This window comes from Salvelinus namaycush, chromosome 30, assembly GCF_016432855.1.
Source record: "Salvelinus namaycush isolate Seneca chromosome 30, SaNama_1.0, whole genome shotgun sequence".
NCBI classification, from domain to species: Eukaryota; Metazoa; Chordata; class Actinopteri; order Salmoniformes; family Salmonidae; genus Salvelinus; species Salvelinus namaycush.
This window is the reverse complement of record NC_052336.1, coordinates 14,713,467-14,733,414: the sequence shown is the minus strand read 5'-3', so window position 1 is coordinate 14,733,414 and position 19,948 is coordinate 14,713,467. Positions and strand designations below refer to the sequence as shown.

The window sequence follows — 19,948 nt, the reverse complement described above, 5'->3', positions numbered from 1 at the left end:
TTTCAAAGTTCATATCAATCTATGTAATGACAAAATGGTTAAAAACATAACCAGAAAGTACCCTGTATTATACAAATTAGTCTTAATACAGAGAAGTAGAGAAGAGGACTCACCGTAGAGCTCAGCAAAGCCATTCATTGGGACCCGGGAGGTGCCAGTCACAAACTGCAACAGGCGGATACGCTTCTCTGCATCCATCAGCAGAACAGTCTGAGAATGACATCATTCAAATAGTTGGAATGAATATTGAGAATTCACCCAAAAACTAATGATGCACCGATGTGGAAATTCTGGGCCGATATCAGATATTTACCGATATCCAACGCGTTCCTGGGAGTTTTCGCTTTCAGGAATGGGCTAATAATAGCTAACAGCTCAAACCATTTGGACGCTAAAGCCAAATTCATAGGAAGAGTTTTTCTTCACATTGCTCCACCCACTTAAAAAAAACGCCACAGACCGCGGTCTCTATCATTGTCCTTTGTCTCCACATCAGACAGATGTTGACATAATATTTTTAACCAATTATCGTCCGATACCGATATGGTCACCGATCAATCGTGCATCCCTAACAAAAACACTCTAGAATCCAGAGGCTTCTGCTCTAGTGGTGGAGTATCCTCTTACCTTCCAGAACCACAGGATGACAGGCTGGTTGGGACAGTAGCCATTCTTGTACTTTGTGTTCTCCCTCCAGTCGTTCACATCCACGTCTCCCAGGCCACACATCAGAAGCTAAAAAACAAAAAAAACAAGATAGAACATCACTCAACGATCTGGAAAGACAGGCTCTCAGTCATGCATACATCTCAGAGTGATAGGAATGACACCCACTTCCAGCTCATTCTCGTCAAAGATCTTGATGAGATCCTGGGGTATCAACTCATAGAATCCCTAAGACAAGAGAGAGGAACAAGCAATAAGTCAACCATTTCTTTCAATCTTATCACAACTCAATCAAAACATCTCAATAAAACCTAGTGTTTACCTCCTTGAATGCGGTCATCTGCTTCAATATCCTGTTCACGAACCTCCACTGCATGACAAGACTGACAAAGAAAAGGTTTACTTAGAAATGGAAGCATTCAAAAGCCCTAATAAATTTCTAATTTATCTAATGATGCAGACATTATGTGGTGGGTGGTGGTTTCACTGTCCATTAGCAAACCCTTCTAAGGCCAAATATGTGACTTGTGGGTCACCAACAGGTAACCAGCTGAACAGTACTACATGGCAGTGTGTATGAGGCGTGTTTCCTCTTTCTACCAGCAGAGGGCTCTGGTGCTTACTGGATGTATTCCTTCTTGTTGTCATCGGTGACAACTATTTCAGATCCTCCTGGCTTCAGCTCATGCTGATGTGTCTAAAGAGGAGGAAATGTGATGTCAGCATGACTGATACCAGAGTACCACCTAGCATCGACTTTAACCTCTTCACTCAATAGGCACAAGATAGAACAGAAAATACTTGTGTCAAACAACAAACAGGAAGCAGGTCCCACCTGTCCAAAGAGCTCTTCGTCTATGGTGAACCTCAGATCCAGGTCTATCGGGTCATTTTCCAATATCCACTTCAGGGAGTTGAAGTACTCACTGTCCTGAAATAACAAAACACAAACACCATTACCTCTTATGGTGAAAGACTGCTGTTTTAGCTGTCTGATTTATCATGTCTCTACTATCTGATTAGGTGATGGGAAGATGTGAGAGTAATCTAGATAGTATTAGGCACCTACCACAGACTCCATGTCCTGTAGAGTAATGGGCTTCTGCAACATCATCTTGTAGAAAGGCCTGATGAAGAAGGCTAGGAAGAAAAAAAAACGTCAGGATCTGTTCAACACACACCTAATCCTTGTGGCCCTAGCATAGAGCTGTCCTCAGCTCTTAGTTTCTCTACACACACTCGTGTCACACTACGATTATACGAATTAATGATCTTTTACCTAACACAAAGTTCATGAGCGAAATCCCCGCAGTGAGACTCACCGTCCAGCAGCTTGCCATGGTAGACAGCCATGCCTGCCACACGGCCAATGAACTTGAAGTAGGACAGGTGGTCCTCATTGCAGAGGCCTGAGTTGGGGTTGATCTGCAGAGTGTAGTTGTCCCTGACACAGAACAGGCAGAGGAGAAACTTAACACAGCTCTAAAGTCATCCAAATCCTTCTCTGATCCATTCCAGAACATATCCACTCATTAAAATGATTCATAATGCTGTCAGAGATGTTATTCACTAACAGCTCCATTGAGGGCCTGTTCCATTTTTCCTTGCCTGAAAATGGAATTCTAACACATTCAAAAAGAGACTCACGTAGCAGAATACTCAAACAGCCCATAATAGGGGTTGAACATCTCCTTGGAGATGAGGAAGAACCACTCCCTGGCCACGCCCCCGTAATCCAAGCCCTTCTCTCCCTCAAACTCCACCCACAGCCGCGCCTTCAGGAAGTCGGCCCTCTTGATTGACAGGATTCGTCTGTAGGAGTCCTCTAGCACGGCGTTCCGCCTGAGCTTCATCTCAAAGCGGTTGGGGATGTCAGCCTGGAATTAGAGATAGAGCATGCTGAGTGAGTGGACTTTCTACTGAAGAGCTGAGTTGACATCAGGTCAGGGGATGTAGCTGGACTAAATGTCATAGAAGATATTGTGAGGATGATTGAAAGAAAGACAAGATAGGCTTTTACAGTGTGAATGTGCTGTATATCTGACCTATTTGTGAAATAAAAACAATGCTTACCGGATTCTTCAGCTTCTTCCGGAAGTATTCATACTTCTGTTTATAGTCTCTGGAGTAAGGCACAGCCTAGAATAGACAAGGATGGGAGATCCAATGACCGGAAATCAATTATGAACACATGATGAATTACGCGGTTTTATGACCAACCTGGAGAACCTGACTCCAAAAAGAGAATGGGTCATATTGCATTGCTCATAAATTACTCTACCGGAATCTAATAAATAAAAATCTCTAGCTATAGCTTTTTAAATATATCATCTGTACTTACTGGTCCAGTTACGGCTGAATTCTGCAATCTGGGGTCATCCCATTGTGTGTTCTTCGTGTCTGAAAATACATCAGATTTATTCAGCATTGGTAGTAGGCGTATGCAATTTTCACTCATTTGACAAATTGTAGTACATGTCATACATACTGTGATCTATGTAGAATATCCTCCCATCACTGTGGACCCTCTCCTCCCAGCCAGGCTAAGATAAGGGATAGCGCAAACATTACTCCCACCATAATTTCCCCCCTTAAAATCAACCATTCACTCAGCAATTTTCAACTTTAAGAGGCTCATCACATTGGGCTGCTAATTGCCTTCTTAGAATGCTATTATTGGGTATGATATCATTGTAAAGCTTACCGGCATTGGCCCGAGGTCAGTTGGGTCTAGCGAAGGTCTCCTCCTCATGTGCACAGGAATCTTCAACCTGGGGTCCTCCTGTTCACAGCCAGATAAACAGGAAATAAGTCACACAAACAGGAAGGAGCAGTGAGAATGGCAGTATTGTCCAGTGGATAACTGGTCATTCTGGCCATGATGATGCGTGACTAGACTCTATAGGTAGGGCCTGGGGGTATTTCTTGATCATGTGACCTGATCAAAAAAAACTACATATACAGTACCAGTCAAAAGTTTGGACACACCTACTCATTCAAGGGTTTTTCTTTATTTGTAGAGTAATAGTGAAGACATCAAAACGATGAAATAACACATATGGAATCATGTAGTAACCAAAAAAGTGTAAAACAAATCAAAATATATTTAATATTTGAGATTCTTCAAAGCAGCCACCTTTTGCCTTGATGACAGCTTTGCACACTCTTGGCATTCTCTCAAACCTGATTCATGAGGTAGTCACCTGGAATGCATTTCAATTAACAGGTGTGCCTTGTTAAAAGTTAATTTGTGGAATTTCTTAACTTCTTAATGAGTTTGAGCCAATCAGTTGTGTTGTGACAAGGTTGGGGTGGTTACAGAAGATAGCCTTACTTGGCAAAAGACCAAGTCCATATTATGGCAAGAAGAGCTCAAATAAGCAAAGAGAAACGACACTCCATCATTACTTTAAGACATTAAGGTAAAGAACTTTAAAATAACTTTGTCAATAACTTTCTTCAAGTGCAGTCGCAAAAACCATCAAGCGCCATGATGAAAATGGCTCTCATGAGGACCGCCACAGGAAAGGAAGACCCAGAGTTACCTCTGCTGCAGAGGATAAGGTCATTAGTTACCAGCCTCAGATTACAGCCCAAATAAATGCTTCAGAGTTCAAGTAACAGACACATCTCAACATCAACTGTTCAGAGGAGACTGCGTGAATCAGGCCTTCATGGTCGAATTGCTGCAAAGAAACCACTACTCAAGGACACCAATAACAAGAAGAGACTTACTTGGGCCAAGAAACACGAGCAATGGACATTAGAACGGTGGAAATCATGGGGGTCTGATGAGTCCAAATTTGCAATTTTTGGTTCCAACCTCCGTGTCTTTATGAGACGCAGAATAGGTGAACGGATGATCTCCGCATGTGTGGTTCCCACCGTGAAGCACGGAGGTGGAGTGATGGTGTGGGGGTGCTTTGCTGGTGACACTGTCAGTGATATATTGAGAATTCAAGGCACACTTAACCAGCATGTTACCACAGCATTCTACAGCGATACGCCATCCCATCTGGTTTGCGCTTAGTGGGATTATCATTTGTTTTTCAACAGGACAATGACCCAAAGCATACCTCCAGGCTGTGTATGGGCTATTTGACCAAGAAGGAGAGTGATTGAGTGCTGCATCAGATGACCTGGTCTCCACAATCCCTCAACCTCAACCCAATTGAGATGGTTCGGGATGAGTTGGACCGCAGAGTGAAGGAAAAGTAGCCAACAAGTGCTAGGCATATGTTCAAACTTCTTCATGACTGTTGGAAAAGCATTCCTCGTGAAGCTGGTTGAGAGAATGCCAAGAGTGTGTAAAGCTGTCATCATGGCAAAGGGTAGCTACTTTGAAGAATCTCAAATATAAAATATATTTTCAATTGTTTTACACTTTTCTGGTTACTACATGATTCCATGTCTGTTATTTCATAGTTTTGATGTCTTCATTATTACTCTACAATGTAGAAAATAGTACAAAAAAAGAAAAACCCTTGAATGAGTAAGTGTGTCCAAACTTTTGACTGGTACTGCATGTCCTTTTAAGAATGGCGGTATGCAGGTGCTTGCTCTCTCACCCAGGAAGTGGTCTTAGTGTTGTGGTCGATGAAGAAGGGTTTTCCGTTGGGGGCATTGCGGACCTCCCAGCCCGCCGGCATGAAGCCACACTCCCTCTGTGAGCCGGGGGAGTGCTGGGGGGAGCCCTCAGGAGAGAGCATGGGGGGCTGGTACACAGTGGCGTTCTGGGACAGAACAGCCTGGGCTGCTGCCTCTGAGGTTATCTGGAACATGGAAGGAGAGATGAAGATTAACACTATTGATATACTCAATAGGAGGGTGGACTGGATCCTATATAAACATTATCTACAGTGCTTTTGGAAAGTATTCAGACTCCTTGACTTTTTCCACGTTACGTTACAGCCGTAGTCTAAAATTTATTAAATTCAAAATTATCCTCAGCAATAGCCCCATAACTACAATGTGAAAACAGAAATACCTTATTTACATAAGTATTCAGACCCTTTGCTATGAGACTCTAAATTGAGCTCAAGTGCATCCCATTTCCATTGATCATCCTGGAGATGTTTCTACAACTTGTTTGGAGTCCACATGTGGTAAATTAAATTGATTGGACTTGATTTGAAAAGGCACACACCTGTCTATATAAGGTCCCACAGTTGACAGTGCATGTCAAAGCAAAAACCAAGCCATGAGGTCGAAGGAATTGTCTGTAGAGCTCCGAGACAGGATTGTATTGAGGCACAGATCTGGGTAAGGGCACCAAAACATTTCTGCAGCATTGAAGGTCCACAAGAACACAGTGGCCGACGCCCGGCTGATGGTGACGCTAGTAATACATACGGGTAAAGGGTTTAAGTCTCCTATAAGTACTGCGCAGGCACTTGATGTCGGCCGGGTGTAAAAGCCCATTGGGAGGTTAGTCCTGCGGCTACTGATGCGCAGTATATAATCTGCAGAATAGGGTCTATCGACACCGCTCGCGTGACTCGACTGGGTCTCCATCATTCTTAAATGGAAGATGTTTGTAACAACCAAGACTCTTCCTAGAGCTGGCCGCCCTGCCAAATTGAGCAATCGGGGGAGAAGGGCCTTGATAGTCACTCTGACAGAGCTCTAGAGTCCCTCTGTGGAGATGGGAGAAACTTCCAGAAGGACAACCATCTCTGCAGCACTCCACCAATCAGGCCTCAGTAAAAGGCACATGACAGCCCGCTTGGAGTTTGCCAAAAGGCACCTAAAGGACTCTCAGACCATGAGAAACACGATTCTCTGGTTTGAAGAAACCAAGATTGAATTGTTTTGGCCTGAATGCCAAGCATCACGTCTGTAGGAAACCTGGCACCATCCCTACGGTGAAGCGTGGTGGCAGTCATGCTGTAGGGATGTGTTTCAGAGACAAGGACTGGGAAACTAGTCAGGATCGAGGCAAAGATAAACGGAGAAAAGCACAGAGAGATCCTTGATGAAAACCTGCTCCAGAGCGCTCAGGACCTCAGACTGGGGTGAAGGTTCACCTTCCAACAGGACAACGACCCTAAGCACACAGGCAAGACAACGCAGGGCTTCGGGACAAGTCTCTGAATGTCCTTGAGTGGAACAGGAACTTCAACCCGATCAAACATATTTGGAGACCTGAAAATAGCTATGCAGCAACGCTCCCCATCCAACCCCACAGAGCTTGAGAGCATCTGCAGAGAATAATGGGAGAAACGCCCCAAATACAGGTGTGCCAAGCTTGTAGCGTCATACCCAAGAGTACTCGATTCTGTAATCGCTGCCAAAGGCGGTTCAACAAAGTACTGAGTAAGGGATCTGAATACTTATGTAAATGTATTTTTTATAAATTAGCAAAAGTTTCTAAAAACCTGTTTTTGCTTTGTCATTATGGGGAATTGTGTGTAGATGGTTGAGGACAAAAAACAATGTAATCATTTTTAGAATAAGGCTGTAACGTAGCAAAATGTAGAAAAAGGGGTCTAAATACTTTCCGAAGGCACTGGAACTACACAAGTTAAGTAGGTCCTGATTGGCTTTTCACATGACTTTGAATACTTCTTTAGTGCACTGTGGTTTGAGAGCGAGTGAGAGCAAAAGAAGGAAGAATGCAGCCTACCTGGATGAGTGGCCGTGTCCAAGTGGTTATCCTGCTGTTGTGATTAACGTAGTAGGGTCTGCTCTTACTATCCTGCTTCTCCTCCCAGCCTGGAGGCAGCCCCGCTGAGGTTGCTAACAACTATTGAACAACATAAAGAGAGAGAGAGGCATCAAACAATCCATACAACAATACCTCAAGTGAATAGAACAATAACTTCCTCTGAATCACTGAGCTACATGCGCAAACCTGATGACTGCATTCTCACTGTCCTTACATCATCTTGGAAAACTATGGAAGCCACACTTACATGCTAAACCTGAGCTCAGATGACCCTATCCCACAAATACTGCTGTAATACAGGAGTGTTGTGCTTCGGTGTGTGTGTGTGAGGGCGGAGGGGATTCAGGGAATGCAACACACCACAGGATGAACAGGGTGCTCCTCTACGGTCAGAGTCTGGGCACTGCCTCTGCGACTGGAGTGACTTGAATGACTGGAAGGGCCCTGCAGCTGAAGAGAGCAAGACGACAGAAACCACAGTCATTACCCATACACGTGTTAATAGGCACATTTTCTCCAGCTATAGACAGGCACTAATACCCGTTTTACACTAAAATATTACAATCCCTCCAAGATTACTTAATTGCATTTGAAATGTTTTTTTTTAATCAACAATATTATGCAAGGACTTACAATTTCAACCAATCAGCAGTGCACGTTTACTAGATATTATGGTTCAATCAAGCCACACAGATAAAAACTTTGCATATTGCCATGTAAAATGTTAGAATTGATGTAGCAAAATCAAGAATTTTTGCATATCACAAGAAATCTCAGCGAAATCCTGGAGGGACTGATTATAGCTGTGTTGTTATAACACAAGATATAACGTGTGTTTCAGTCCCTTCTTGGAACTGTGTAGGACGCGTATCCGCAGGAGGCTTTGGGTGTCGGTCGATTAGTAACGGGAGCCTGGTCAGCGCTGGCCAGTAAATTATTCACCTGGAGGGAGGTACGTCGGTTGCCGGATGTGGCACCCGAGGCCTGGAGGCGACTGAGCTCATCACAGAAGGAGTGAAACTCCAGGGGGGAATGGGGTGGAGGGGGGGAGCGCTGGCTGTTGTACAAGGTGGACTCATCCTCTGTCATGATTTCCCAGCTCTGGAGCAGACAGGAAACAAGACACATGAAGAGTTACCCATCTGTTCTGAAGGATGTCTTGATAGTGTTACGTCACTGTCTTCTTATCTGGCTATAAGCTAAGAAAACAGTTCTGGCCTGCTTGTTCTGGCACAGAGTGACGTTATTACACAAAACTGACATGTGATATGACTTCAGTAGGGCAACTTTTTGGGGGGACTTTGAGGAACACCCTGATCCTGAACTTGATCTTGTTAAGGGCCACTCTGAACTATCCTGACATTTAGTCATTTGCTCGGTTAGCAGCCTCTAAAGAGAGGGGCTAGGACCAGAACACATGGTCGTAAGATATTGTCCTTATAAACTCAGCAAAAAAAGAAACATCCTCAACTGCGTTTATTTTCAGCAAACATGTGTAAATATTTGTATGAACATAACAAGATTCAACAATTGAGACAAACTGAACATGTTCCACAGACATGTGACTAACAGAAATGGAATAATGTGTCCCTGAACAAAGGGGGGGTCAAAATCTAAAGTAACAGTCAATATCTGGTGTGGCCACCAGCTGCATTAAGAACTGCAGTGCATCTCCTCCTCAATGACTGCACCAGATTTGCCAGTTCTTGCTGTGAAATGTTACCCCACTCTTCCACCAAGACACCTGCAAGTTTCCGGACATATATCTGGACATATCTGCACGAGATCACGCACAGAATGAGCAGTATGGCTGGTGGCATTGTCATGCTGGAGGGTCATGTCAGGATGAGCCTGCAGGAAGGGTACCACATGAGGGAGGATGTCTTCCCTGTAATGCACAGCGTTGAGATTGCCTACAATGACAACAAGCTCAGTCCGATGATGCTGTGACACACCGCCCCAGACCATGACGGACCCTCCATCTCCAAATCAATCCTGCTCCAGAGTACAGGCCTCAGTGTTACGCTCATTCCTTCGACAATAAACGTGAATCTGACCATCCCCCCTGGTGAGAAAAAAACACGACTCGTCATTGAAGAGCACTTTTTGACAGTCCTATCTGGTCCAGCGACGGTGGGTTTGTGCCCATAGGCGACGTTGTTGCCGGTGATGTCTGGTGAGGACCTGCCTTACAACAGGCCTACAAGCCCCCAGTCCAGCCTCTCTCAGCCTATTGCGGACAGTCTGAGCACTGATGAAGGGATTGTGCGTTCCTGGTGTAACTCGGGCAGTTGTTGTTGTCATCCTGTACCTGTCCCGCAGGTGTGATGTTCAGATGTACCGATCCTGTGCAGGTGTTGTTACACGTGGTCTGCCACTGCGAGGACGATCAGCTGTCCGTCCTGTCTCCCTGTAGTGCTGTCACAGTACGGACATTGCAATTTATTGCCCTGGCCAAATCTGCAGTCCTCATGCCTCCTTGCAGCATGCCTAAGGCACGTTCACACAAATGAGCAGGGACCCTGGGCATCTTTCTTTTGGTGTTTTTCAGAGTAAGTAGGAAGTCCTCTTTAGTGTCCTAAGTTTTCATAACTGTGACCTTAATTGCCTATCGTCTGTAAGCTGTTAGTGTCTTAACGGCCGTTCCACAGGTGCATGTTCATTAGTTGTTTATGGTTCATTGAACAAGCATGGGAAACTGTGTTTAAACCCTTTACAATGAAGATCTGTGAAGTTATTTAGATTTTTACTAATTTTCTTTGAAAGACAGGGTCCTGAAAAAGGGACGTTTCTTTTTTTTGCTGAGTTTAGGTCTGGGCCTATATACCTTAGGTAGGTCGTATAGTTGGACCGCACACCACGTACGGTTGTTTGATAATCGTACCAGAGACCGCAAAAGGATATAACAGAGTCTCGTCTCCATTTCAGGAGAATAACTAATTCCATTTATGAACTTAAAGTGTCATTTAACTTTAATGTGAATTTTTCAATACATTAATTGAATTTCGATTGACTTGAAAGTTACCTCAGGAGACTCTTGTCTGTCGTTGGAGTCCTCTTGGTCAGAGATCTGCCTGCGGGCGGTGAAGGCGTGCTGGGCCTCCATGTGGATGTTCTGCCTTTGCTCTGCCTCCACCTGGCTGTCTCTACACAGGGAAACACACATACATACTCACAGTCAACTTTACATCTCTTGACCAACCAGGCGTTACTGTATTCCAATACTACCATTGTGTTGAAATAGTGCTAGATTAAGTTCAAGCTGTCAGAATAAAGGACATGACAGGAGAACCCCAGACTTACTGTACTATGGGCCTGTGCCACTGTGTCGTCCTGGTTTCGTGGTTGACATAGTAGGTCCTGCCCAGGTTGTCCTGCCTCTCCTCCCAGCCAGGGGGCATTGCAGGCAGCAGGTGGTTGTGCCTGGGACCGGACATGTCCTGGCCCTCTAGAAACTCCCAGCTAGGCTGCACAACAAAAACAACTGTTACACAACACGGCACATGCAGATGTCAACATTGCCCAAATCCTATACATACGTTTGTTCAAGTCAAACAAGGTCTTGGCCACTACTCAGAAAATTCAGTGGCAATCATAGGGACTCATAATTTATTGAAGTTTGGCTTCAAATCATTCTAAGGAAGATGTCAGCATATTCATCAAAGGCCATGGACCCATGGTGAGACAAATATAGATTGGCCTTTTGGACATGATGTTCCTAGCCACTGTTTACATTAAGCATGTTCAAGAATGATGACAGGCTGGTTTTATCAATAACTACATCAGGAGGGAGATGGCAAGCAATCAGCCATCTTGGCTTGACACTGGTAAAACAAGCCTGGTGTCTTTTCTCCTGGCTCTGAGCACCAATATGCTGTTACATGTATATACTGAAGCACGCCGACTGAGCAACAGCCAAGGCACGTAGATTAGACACAGTCTAATCAAAGGAGGAGGGGGGTGACGGCGTGGGAATATTCAATATCAGGGGGTCAGAGGGCAGGACGACAGGGGTAGGTTGGGTGGGTGGCGGTCTTACATCCATGTCTTCAGTCTGTTCTGCAGCATCCTCTGAGTTGTTTTTGGGTAGGTAGGTCATCTTCAGACGGAGATGACCCTTGACCCTGGATTTGTGACTACATCAAAAGAAAAAGTAAACACTTAACAAAAAAAATGACATGGAAAACAGTGCACTTTCTAAATGAGAGTAATGTGAGCCTCTTAGGTGCATCAAATACACAATAAATGTAATTCAAACAATTTATCATTGTGACTGACTCAAACATGAAATTGAGCTTTCTCCAAGGTAAAACCAATATGTACTTCATGTAGCTATTTGAGCTAAATTATACACCTCAGGAAAGAAAGGTATTGAATGTTAGGCAAACTCACTGGAATGGAACTCAAGATATTATTCAAATTAATTTATGCAATGCTGAATGTGATAAAAATGTAAAGGAAAATGTCACAAAGTAAATCCATGTTAAACCAGGAAGGATAAGCAGCTTGAATAATCATGAAATAATGCAAACCTTCTCGGGTGAAGTAGAAAATCCTTGAATGTGTATGGCCTTTCAATGTTAGGATTTTCTGTCTGAAAAATAAATAAAAAATAAACTATTTAAAAACAGTTGAAATGCTCTATAAAGATATTTGCTGTATAACATCTACACATGCAGTAACTGTATAATATATCAACAGTAAACAAGTCCTGTATAGACAGTGGACAGATGCCATGTAAAGGTAGGAAAAAGTAACAAACATGGACGACTGTATTTCCGTAACTATGGACAACGTTGTGGAACGGACTCTGACATGAGGGTGTTTATGTTTACATGAGTGCGCCTATGACAGTTCATGGGTGAAGATAACTATGTAAAGTGTACAGATCTCCAACAAATTATATCTAAAGGAGAACATGGAACACCAAACAGCAGAGACTATCCTACTCCTTTAGACGTGGGATTGGAAACATGTTGATTTAGGAGAATTGGTTTCCACATACATTATGCAAGCGCTAAATAAACAATTTCCTTGCACTAGGCTCACCGGTATCTGGTGTAATGGTACATCCACCTGCCCCAGAAAGTCATCACGTGTCTGTGGAAGGATATAAGAGATTGTAATGGGGAGTCATGTACAGTAGTCATTCATGAGTCAGTCCATCAAAAAAGGGAGTGGTTACAATGTATCGGGCATGTTTGCCGGCTCGCACGCACACACCTACCTACCTCTCAAGTGCAAAATGTATGTCACACACACACACACACACACACACACACACACACACACACACACACACACACACACACACACACACACACACACACACACACACACACACACACACACACACACACACACACACACACACACACAGTGTATACCACATGACTGGCCTAGATAGATAATAATTTTCTATGATACAGTCACCTTTACAGCACGTGCCACCAGCCCTCATGGATGATTTAGTTGTAAATGTATTTATTGGCACATTATACACATAGTTCTATTAGACAAGGTGTTCCAAAAATGGCACTGCACACAACCCCAAATTGACATCAGAAAATGCTGGGGACCCTACGTGGAAAAATTATATCTAGTTAAAGGGAAACGTCAGGATTCTAGCAATGAAGCCCTTTATCCACTTACTCAGAGTCAGATGAACTCATGGATAGCATTTGTACGTCTCTGTGTGCATTTTGAAGGAAGTTGCTGACTAATGTAAGCGCAATTTCTAACCAGTGTTTGCGCAATGACTGGAAGTCTATATAACTGCAGTGCTAGCATGCTAGTATATACCTCCAGTTATTGCACTAACGCTAGTTGGCATTGGCTCACGAAACTAGCTATAACTTCCTTTATACTGGATGCAGAGACATAAAAATGGTATCCATGAGTTAATGTGACTCAGGGGGAAGTAGATAAAGGGCTTCATTGCCAAAATCACAAAGTGATTAAATGCTGTGTATTCATATTCCCTATTTTACATCCCACAGGCTGTCCCAACACATAATAATTACATGAAACTGCATTCTAATATTGTAAGAGGTTCTTGTAAGAGGTTGACATGAAAAGGTTGTGTTCTACACCCATTTGAAGAGAAAAAGGTTATTCATTTGTTTGATAAGAGTGCAGATTTTCTCAGGGGACCCCATTTCAATTTCAGGGGATCCCACCCCATGTTTTGAAACCACTGTATTAGACATGTGGATTGAATAATTCAGGGGTTATCAGCCCACAGTATAGCTAGAGCATTAGACGTCTTAATATGTAGTTGTGGAGCAGTGTCTATTCTAGAAAAGGTGATTCTGACTGAGTGATGTCTCTAGAGACAGGCTCCAATGTGACCACTGCTATAACGCAGTTACTGTAACATGTTCCTACGCAACATACATCACCCACCTCCCAACATCAACAACAGCTGAAAACACAGTCTTGTGTGACCAAATAAACACCCTTGGCACTTCAAACTGCCCTGCAGTGGTATGGAGACGGTTCAATTGAACGGATATAGACTGTTCCCCTCCTCCTCTCATTCCTTCCTCATGCCTTTCCTTGGCAGTGAAGCCAAGACAAGCAGGCTTTGGAGAGTCCAGGTTGTGGGACACAATGTACAGCCTGTGAAGGTGCTACTCTGAGCTCTGTGACATTCTCTCAGGAACATCACATAGGGGACTCATTAAGGGATTAATCACATGCTTACTTACATCACTCAAAGAACTGTCAAACCAGCCATATCAAAATGACCAAGAGTGGAGTGTGTGATTGATCAAGTCAGAGATGTATGGGAGCAAGACTGGTTTCTGGTGAAAATAAACTTAATTTCCATGTAAATCTATCAACCCAATCCCAAAAAGGTTTTTAAATGCACTACAGACCAAAAGCATGTGGACACCTGCTCGTGGAACATCTCATTATGAGTATTAATTGCGTAAAATGGCGCCGGAGAAGGCAGACGTTTTACGTGTCCCCAACCGATTGTGTTTTTTCCTTGTTCCTTTGCGTTGTTTGTAACTTATTTTTGTACATAATGTTGCCGCTACCATCTCTTATCACCGAAAATAACTTCTGGACATCAGGACTGCGATTGCTCACCACAGACTGGTAGAAACCTTTTTTTCCTTTAACGAGTCTGACGTGCCCAACGCGAACGATATACGGCTTTCTCTGGAACAGGCCCAGATCCCCGTGATTTGCGTGAAGAGGCGGCGGAAAAAAGGGGCCTGAGGGCGGGCTGCCTTCTGAGAATAATATAGGAGATCGAATAAACGCCCACTTCCTTCCATTCTGCTAGCAAACGTGCAATCTTTGGAGAATAAAATCTATGACCTACGCGCAAGATTAAACTACCAACGGGACATTCAAAACTGTAATATCTTATGCTTCACGGAGTCGTGGCTGAACGAAGACACTATCAACATACAGCTGGCTGGTTATACGCTGTACCGGCAGGATAGAACAGCGGAGTCTGGTAAGGCAAGGGGCGGCGGACTATGTATTTTTGTAAATAACAGCTGGTGCACAATATCTAAGGAAGTCTCGAGCTATTGCTCGCCTGAGGTAGAGTATCTCATGATAAGCTGTAGACCACACTATCTACCTAGAGTTTTCATCTGTATTTTTCGTAGCTGTTTACATACCACCACAGTCAGAGGCTGGCACTAAGACAGCATTGAATTAACTGTATTCCGCCATAAGCAAACAAGAAAATGATCACCTAGAGGCGGCGCTCCTAGTAACCGGGGACTTAAATCCAGGGAAACTTAAATCCGTTTTACTAAATTTCTATCAGCATGTTAAATGTGAAAACAGAATTTTTTTAAAATAAAAACTGGACCACTTTAACTCCACACACAGTGACACATACAAAGCTCTCCCTCGCTCTCCATTTGGCAAATCTGACCATAATTCTATCCTTCTGATTCCTGCTTACAAGCAAAAATTACATCAGGAAGCACCAGTGACTAGATCAATAAAAAAAGTGTTCAGATGAAGCAGATGCTAAACTACAGGACTGTTTTGCTTGTAGACCAGAATATGTTCCGAGGTTCCTCCGATGGCATTGAGGAGTACATCACATCAGTCATTGGCTTCATCAGAAAGTGCGTCGACGACGTCATCCACACAGTGACTATACGTACATACCCCAAACAGAAGCCATGGATTACAGGCAACATCCACACTGCCATGGATTACAGGCAACATTCGCACTGAGCTAAAGGCTAGAGCTTCCGCTTTCAAGGAGCGGGACTCTAACCCGGAAGCTTATAAGAAATCCCGCTATGCCCTCCAACGTGTCAATACAGGACTAAGATCTAATCGTACTACACCGGCTCTGACGCTCGTCGGATGTGGTTGGGCTTGCATACCACTACAGACTACAAAGGGAATCACAGCCGAGAGCTGCCCAGTGACACGAGTCTACCAGACGAGCTAAACTACTTCTATGCTTTCTTTGAGCAAATAACACTGAAACATGCATGACAGCACCAGCTTCTCCGGAAGACTGTGATCACGCTCTCCGCAGCCGATGTGAGTAAAACCTTTAAACAGGTCAACATTCACAAGGCCGCATGGCCAGACGAATTACCAGGACGTGTACTGCGAGCATGCGCTGGCCAACTGGCAAGTGTCTTCACTGACATTTTCAACCTCTCCCTGTCTGAGTCTGTAATACCAACATGTTTTAAGCAGACCACCATAGTGCCTGTGCCCAAGAACACTAAGGTAACCTGCCTAAATGACTAATGACCCATAACACTCACGTCTGTAGCCATGAAGTGCTTTGAAAGGCTGGTCATGGTTCACATCAACACCATTAACCCAGAAATCCTAGACCCATTCCAATTTGCGTACTGCACCAACAGATCACAGATGATGCAATCTCTATTGCACTCCACACTGCCCTTTTCCACCTGGATAAACGGAACACCTATGTGAGAATGCTATTCATTGATTACAGCTCAGCGTTCAACGCCATAGTGCCCTCAAAGATCATCAATAAGCTAAGGACACTGGGACTAAACACCTCTCTCTGCAACTGGATCCTGGACCTCCTGACGGGCCACCCCCAGGTGGTGAGGGTAGGTAACAACATCAACCACGCTGATCATCAACACAGGGGCCCCGCCGGGGTACGTGCTCAGTCCCCTCCTGTACTCCCTGTTCACTCATGACTGAACGGCCAGGCACGACTCCAACACCATCATTAAGTTTGCCGATGACACAACAATGGTAGGTCTGAACACCGACAACAATGAGACAGCCTATATGGAGGTCAGAGACCTGGCCATGTGGTGCCAGGACAACAACCTCTCCCTCAATGTGATCAAGACAAAGGAGATGATTGTGGACTACAGGAAAAAGAGGACAGAGCACGCCGCCATTCTCATCGATGGGGCTGCAGTGGAGCAGGTTGAGAGCTTCAAGTTTCTTGGTGTATACATCACCAACAAACTAACACACCAAGACAGTCATGAAGAGGGTACGACAAAACCTATTCCCCTTCAGGAGACTGAAAAGATTTGGCATGGGTCCTCAGATCCTCAAAAGGTTCTACAGCTGCACCAGTGAGAGCATCCTCACTGGTTGCATCACTGCCTGGTATGGCAACTGCTCGGCCTCCGACCGCAAGGCACTACAGATGTTAGTGCGAACGGCCCAGTACACTACTGGGGCCAAGCTTCCTGCCATCCAGGACTTCTATACCGGCGGTGTCAGAGGAAGGCCCTAAAAATTGTCAAAGACTCCAGCCACCCTAGTCATAACCTGTTATCTCTGCTACCACACGGCAAGCGGTACCGGAGCGCCAACTCTAGGTCCAAGAGGCTTCTAAACAGCTTCTTCCCCCAAGCCATAAGACTCCTGAACGCCTAATCAAATGGCTACCCAAACTATTTGCTTTGCTCTCTCTCTGTTGTTATGATCTATGCATAGTCACTTTAATAACTCTACCTACATGTACATATTACCTCAACTAACCGGTGCCCCCGCACATTGACTCTACTGGTACCCCCCTGTATATAGTCTTGCTATTGTTATTTTACTGCTGCTCTGCAATTACTTGTTACTTTTATTTCTTATCCATATTTTTGTAAACTGCATTGTTGGTTAGGGGCTCGTAAGTAAGCATTTCACTGTAAGGTCTACACCTGTTGTATTCGGAGCATGTGACTAATAACATTTGATTTGATAATATGGAGTTAGTCCCCCCCTTTGCTGCAATAATAGCCTCTACTCTTCTGGGAAGACTTTCCACTAGATGTTGGAACATTGTTGTGGGGACTTGCTTCCATTCAGCCACAAGAGCATTAGTGAGGTCGGGCACTGATGTTGGGCGATTAAGCCTGGCTCGAAGTCGGCGTTCCAATTCATCCCAAAGGTGTTCGATGGGATTGAGGTCAGGGCTCTGTGCAGGCCAGTCAAAGTTCTTCCACACCGATCGACAAACCATTTGTGTATGGACTTTGCTTTGTGCACAGGGCATTGTCATGCTGAAACAGTAAAGAGCCTTTCCCAACTGTTGCTAAGAAGAAGGAAGCGCAGAATAATCTAGAATGTTATTGTATGTTGTAGAGTTAAGATTTCCCTTCACTGGAACTAATGGGCCTTGACCGAACCATAAAAAACTTTACAGTTGGGACTATGCATTCGGGCAGGTAGCGTTCTCCTGGCATCCGCCAAACCCATCGGACTGCCAGATGTTGAAGCGTGATTCATCACACCAGAGAACGAGTTTCCACTGCTCCAGAGTTCAATGGCAGTGAGCTTGACACCATTCCAGTCAACGCTTGGCATTGCTCATAGTGATCTTAGTCTCGTCTCCAGCTGCTCGGCCATGGAAACCCATTTCATTAAGTTTCCGAAGAACAGTTCTTGTGCTGACCTTGCTTCCAGAAGTAGTTTGGAACTCGGTAGTGAGTGTTGCAACCGAGGGCACACAATTATTTCGCACTATACGCTTCAGCACTCAGCAGTCATGTTCTGTGAGCTCGTGTGGCCTAACACTTCGCGGCTGAGCCGTTATTGCTCCTAGACGTTTCCACTTCACAATAACAGCACTTACAATTGACTGGGGCAGCTCTAGCAGGGCAGAAATTTGATGAACTGACTTGTTGGAAAGGTGGCATCCTATGACGGTGCCACATTGAAAGTCACTGACCTCTTCAGTAAGGCCATATACTGCCAATGTTTGTCTATGGAGATTGCATGGCTGTGTGCTCGATTTTATACACGTGTCAGAAAAAGGGTGTTGCTGAAATAGCCTAATCCACTCATTTTAAGCGTGTCCTCATACTTTTGTATACAGTTGAAGTCGGAAGTTTACATACACCTTAGCCAAATACATTTAAACTCAGTTTTTCACAATTCCTGACATTAGGTCAGTTAGGATCAACACTATATTTTAAGAATGTGAAATGTCAGACATACACTCAATTAGTATTTGGTAGCATTGCCTTTAAATTGTTTAACTTGGGTCAAACATTTTGGGTAGCCTTCCACAAGCTTCCCACAATAAGATGGGTGAATTTTGGCCCATTCCTCCTGACAGAGCTGATGTAACTGAGTCAGGTTTGTAGGCCTCCTTGCTCGCACACGCCTTTTCAGGTCTGCCCACAAATGTTCTATAGGATTGAGGTCAGGGCTTTGTGATGGCCACTCCAATACCTTGACTTTGTTGTCCTTAAGCCATTTTGCCACAACTTTGGAAGTATGCTTGGGGTCATTGTCCATTTGGAAGACCCATTTGCGACCAAGCTTTAACTTCCTGACTGATGTCTTGAGATGTTGCTTCAATATATCCACAGAATTTTCCTGCCTCATGATGCCCTCTATTTTGTGAAGTGCACCAATCCCTCCTGCAGCAAAGCACCCCCACAGCATGATGCTGCCACCCCCGTGCTTCACGATTGGGATGGTGTTCTCCGGCTTGCAAGACTCCCCCTTTTACCTCCAAACATAACGATGGTCATTATGACCAAACAGTTCTATTTTTGTTTCATCAGACCAGAGGACAGTTCTCCAAAAAGTACGATCTTTGTCCCCATGTGCAGTTGCAAACCACAGTCTGGCTTTTTTATGGTGGTTACGGAGCAGTGGCTTTTTCCTTGCTGAGCGGCCTTTCAGGTTGTGTCGAAATTGGACTCGTTTTTACTGTGGATATAGATACTTTTGTACCCGTTTCCTCCAGCATCTTCACAAGGTATTTTGATGTTGTTCTGGGATTGATTTGCACTTTTCACACCAAAGTATGTTCATCTCTAAGAGACAGAACACGTCTCCTTCCTGAGCGGTATGACGGATGCGTGGTCCCATGGTGTTTATACTTGCGTACAATTGTTTGTACAGATGAATATGGTACCTTCAGGCATTTGGAAATTGCTCCCAAGGATAAACCAGACTTTTTTTCCTTTGATTTGTCATGATGTCAAGCAAAGAGGCACTGCGCGTTTGAAGGTAGGCCTTGAAATACATCCACAGGTACAGCTCCAATTGACTCAAATTATGTAAATTAGCCTATCAGAAGCTTCTAAAGCCATGACATCCTTTTCTGGATTTTCCCAAGCTGTTTAAAGGCACAGTCAACTTAGTGTATGTAAACTTCTGACCCAC

The 19,948-nt window shown here is 44.3% G+C and overlaps 1 protein-coding gene across 3 annotated transcripts in view; it reads right to left on the bottom strand.

Moving 5' to 3' along the window:
* LOC120025022 (E3 ubiquitin-protein ligase NEDD4-like) overlaps positions 1–19,948 on the bottom strand; it is a 44,399-nt gene that overhangs the window by 1,003 nt on the left and 23,448 nt on the right. For all 3 annotated transcript variants that reach the window (XM_038969451.1, XM_038969452.1, XM_038969453.1), the window contains 22 exons: positions 12,383–12,433; positions 11,866–11,927; positions 11,373–11,469; positions 10,637–10,800; positions 10,359–10,479; positions 8,276–8,434; positions 7,694–7,783; positions 7,292–7,411; positions 5,235–5,438; positions 3,371–3,448; positions 3,155–3,209; positions 3,008–3,066; positions 2,740–2,805; positions 2,314–2,543; positions 1,989–2,110; positions 1,736–1,806; positions 1,502–1,597; positions 1,290–1,363; positions 989–1,049; positions 835–894; positions 628–735; positions 114–210 (listed from right to left, as the gene is read on the bottom strand). In XM_038969451.1, coding sequence (XP_038825379.1) covers positions 114–210; positions 628–735; positions 835–894; positions 989–1,049; positions 1,290–1,363; positions 1,502–1,597; positions 1,736–1,806; positions 1,989–2,110; positions 2,314–2,543; positions 2,740–2,805; positions 3,008–3,066; positions 3,155–3,209; positions 3,371–3,448; positions 5,235–5,438; positions 7,292–7,411; positions 7,694–7,783; positions 8,276–8,434; positions 10,359–10,479; positions 10,637–10,800; positions 11,373–11,469; positions 11,866–11,927; positions 12,383–12,433 — 2,245 coding nt within the window. The remainder of the gene's footprint in view (positions 1–113; positions 211–627; positions 736–834; positions 895–988; positions 1,050–1,289; positions 1,364–1,501; positions 1,598–1,735; positions 1,807–1,988; positions 2,111–2,313; positions 2,544–2,739; positions 2,806–3,007; positions 3,067–3,154; positions 3,210–3,370; positions 3,449–5,234; positions 5,439–7,291; positions 7,412–7,693; positions 7,784–8,275; positions 8,435–10,358; positions 10,480–10,636; positions 10,801–11,372; positions 11,470–11,865; positions 11,928–12,382; positions 12,434–19,948) is intronic.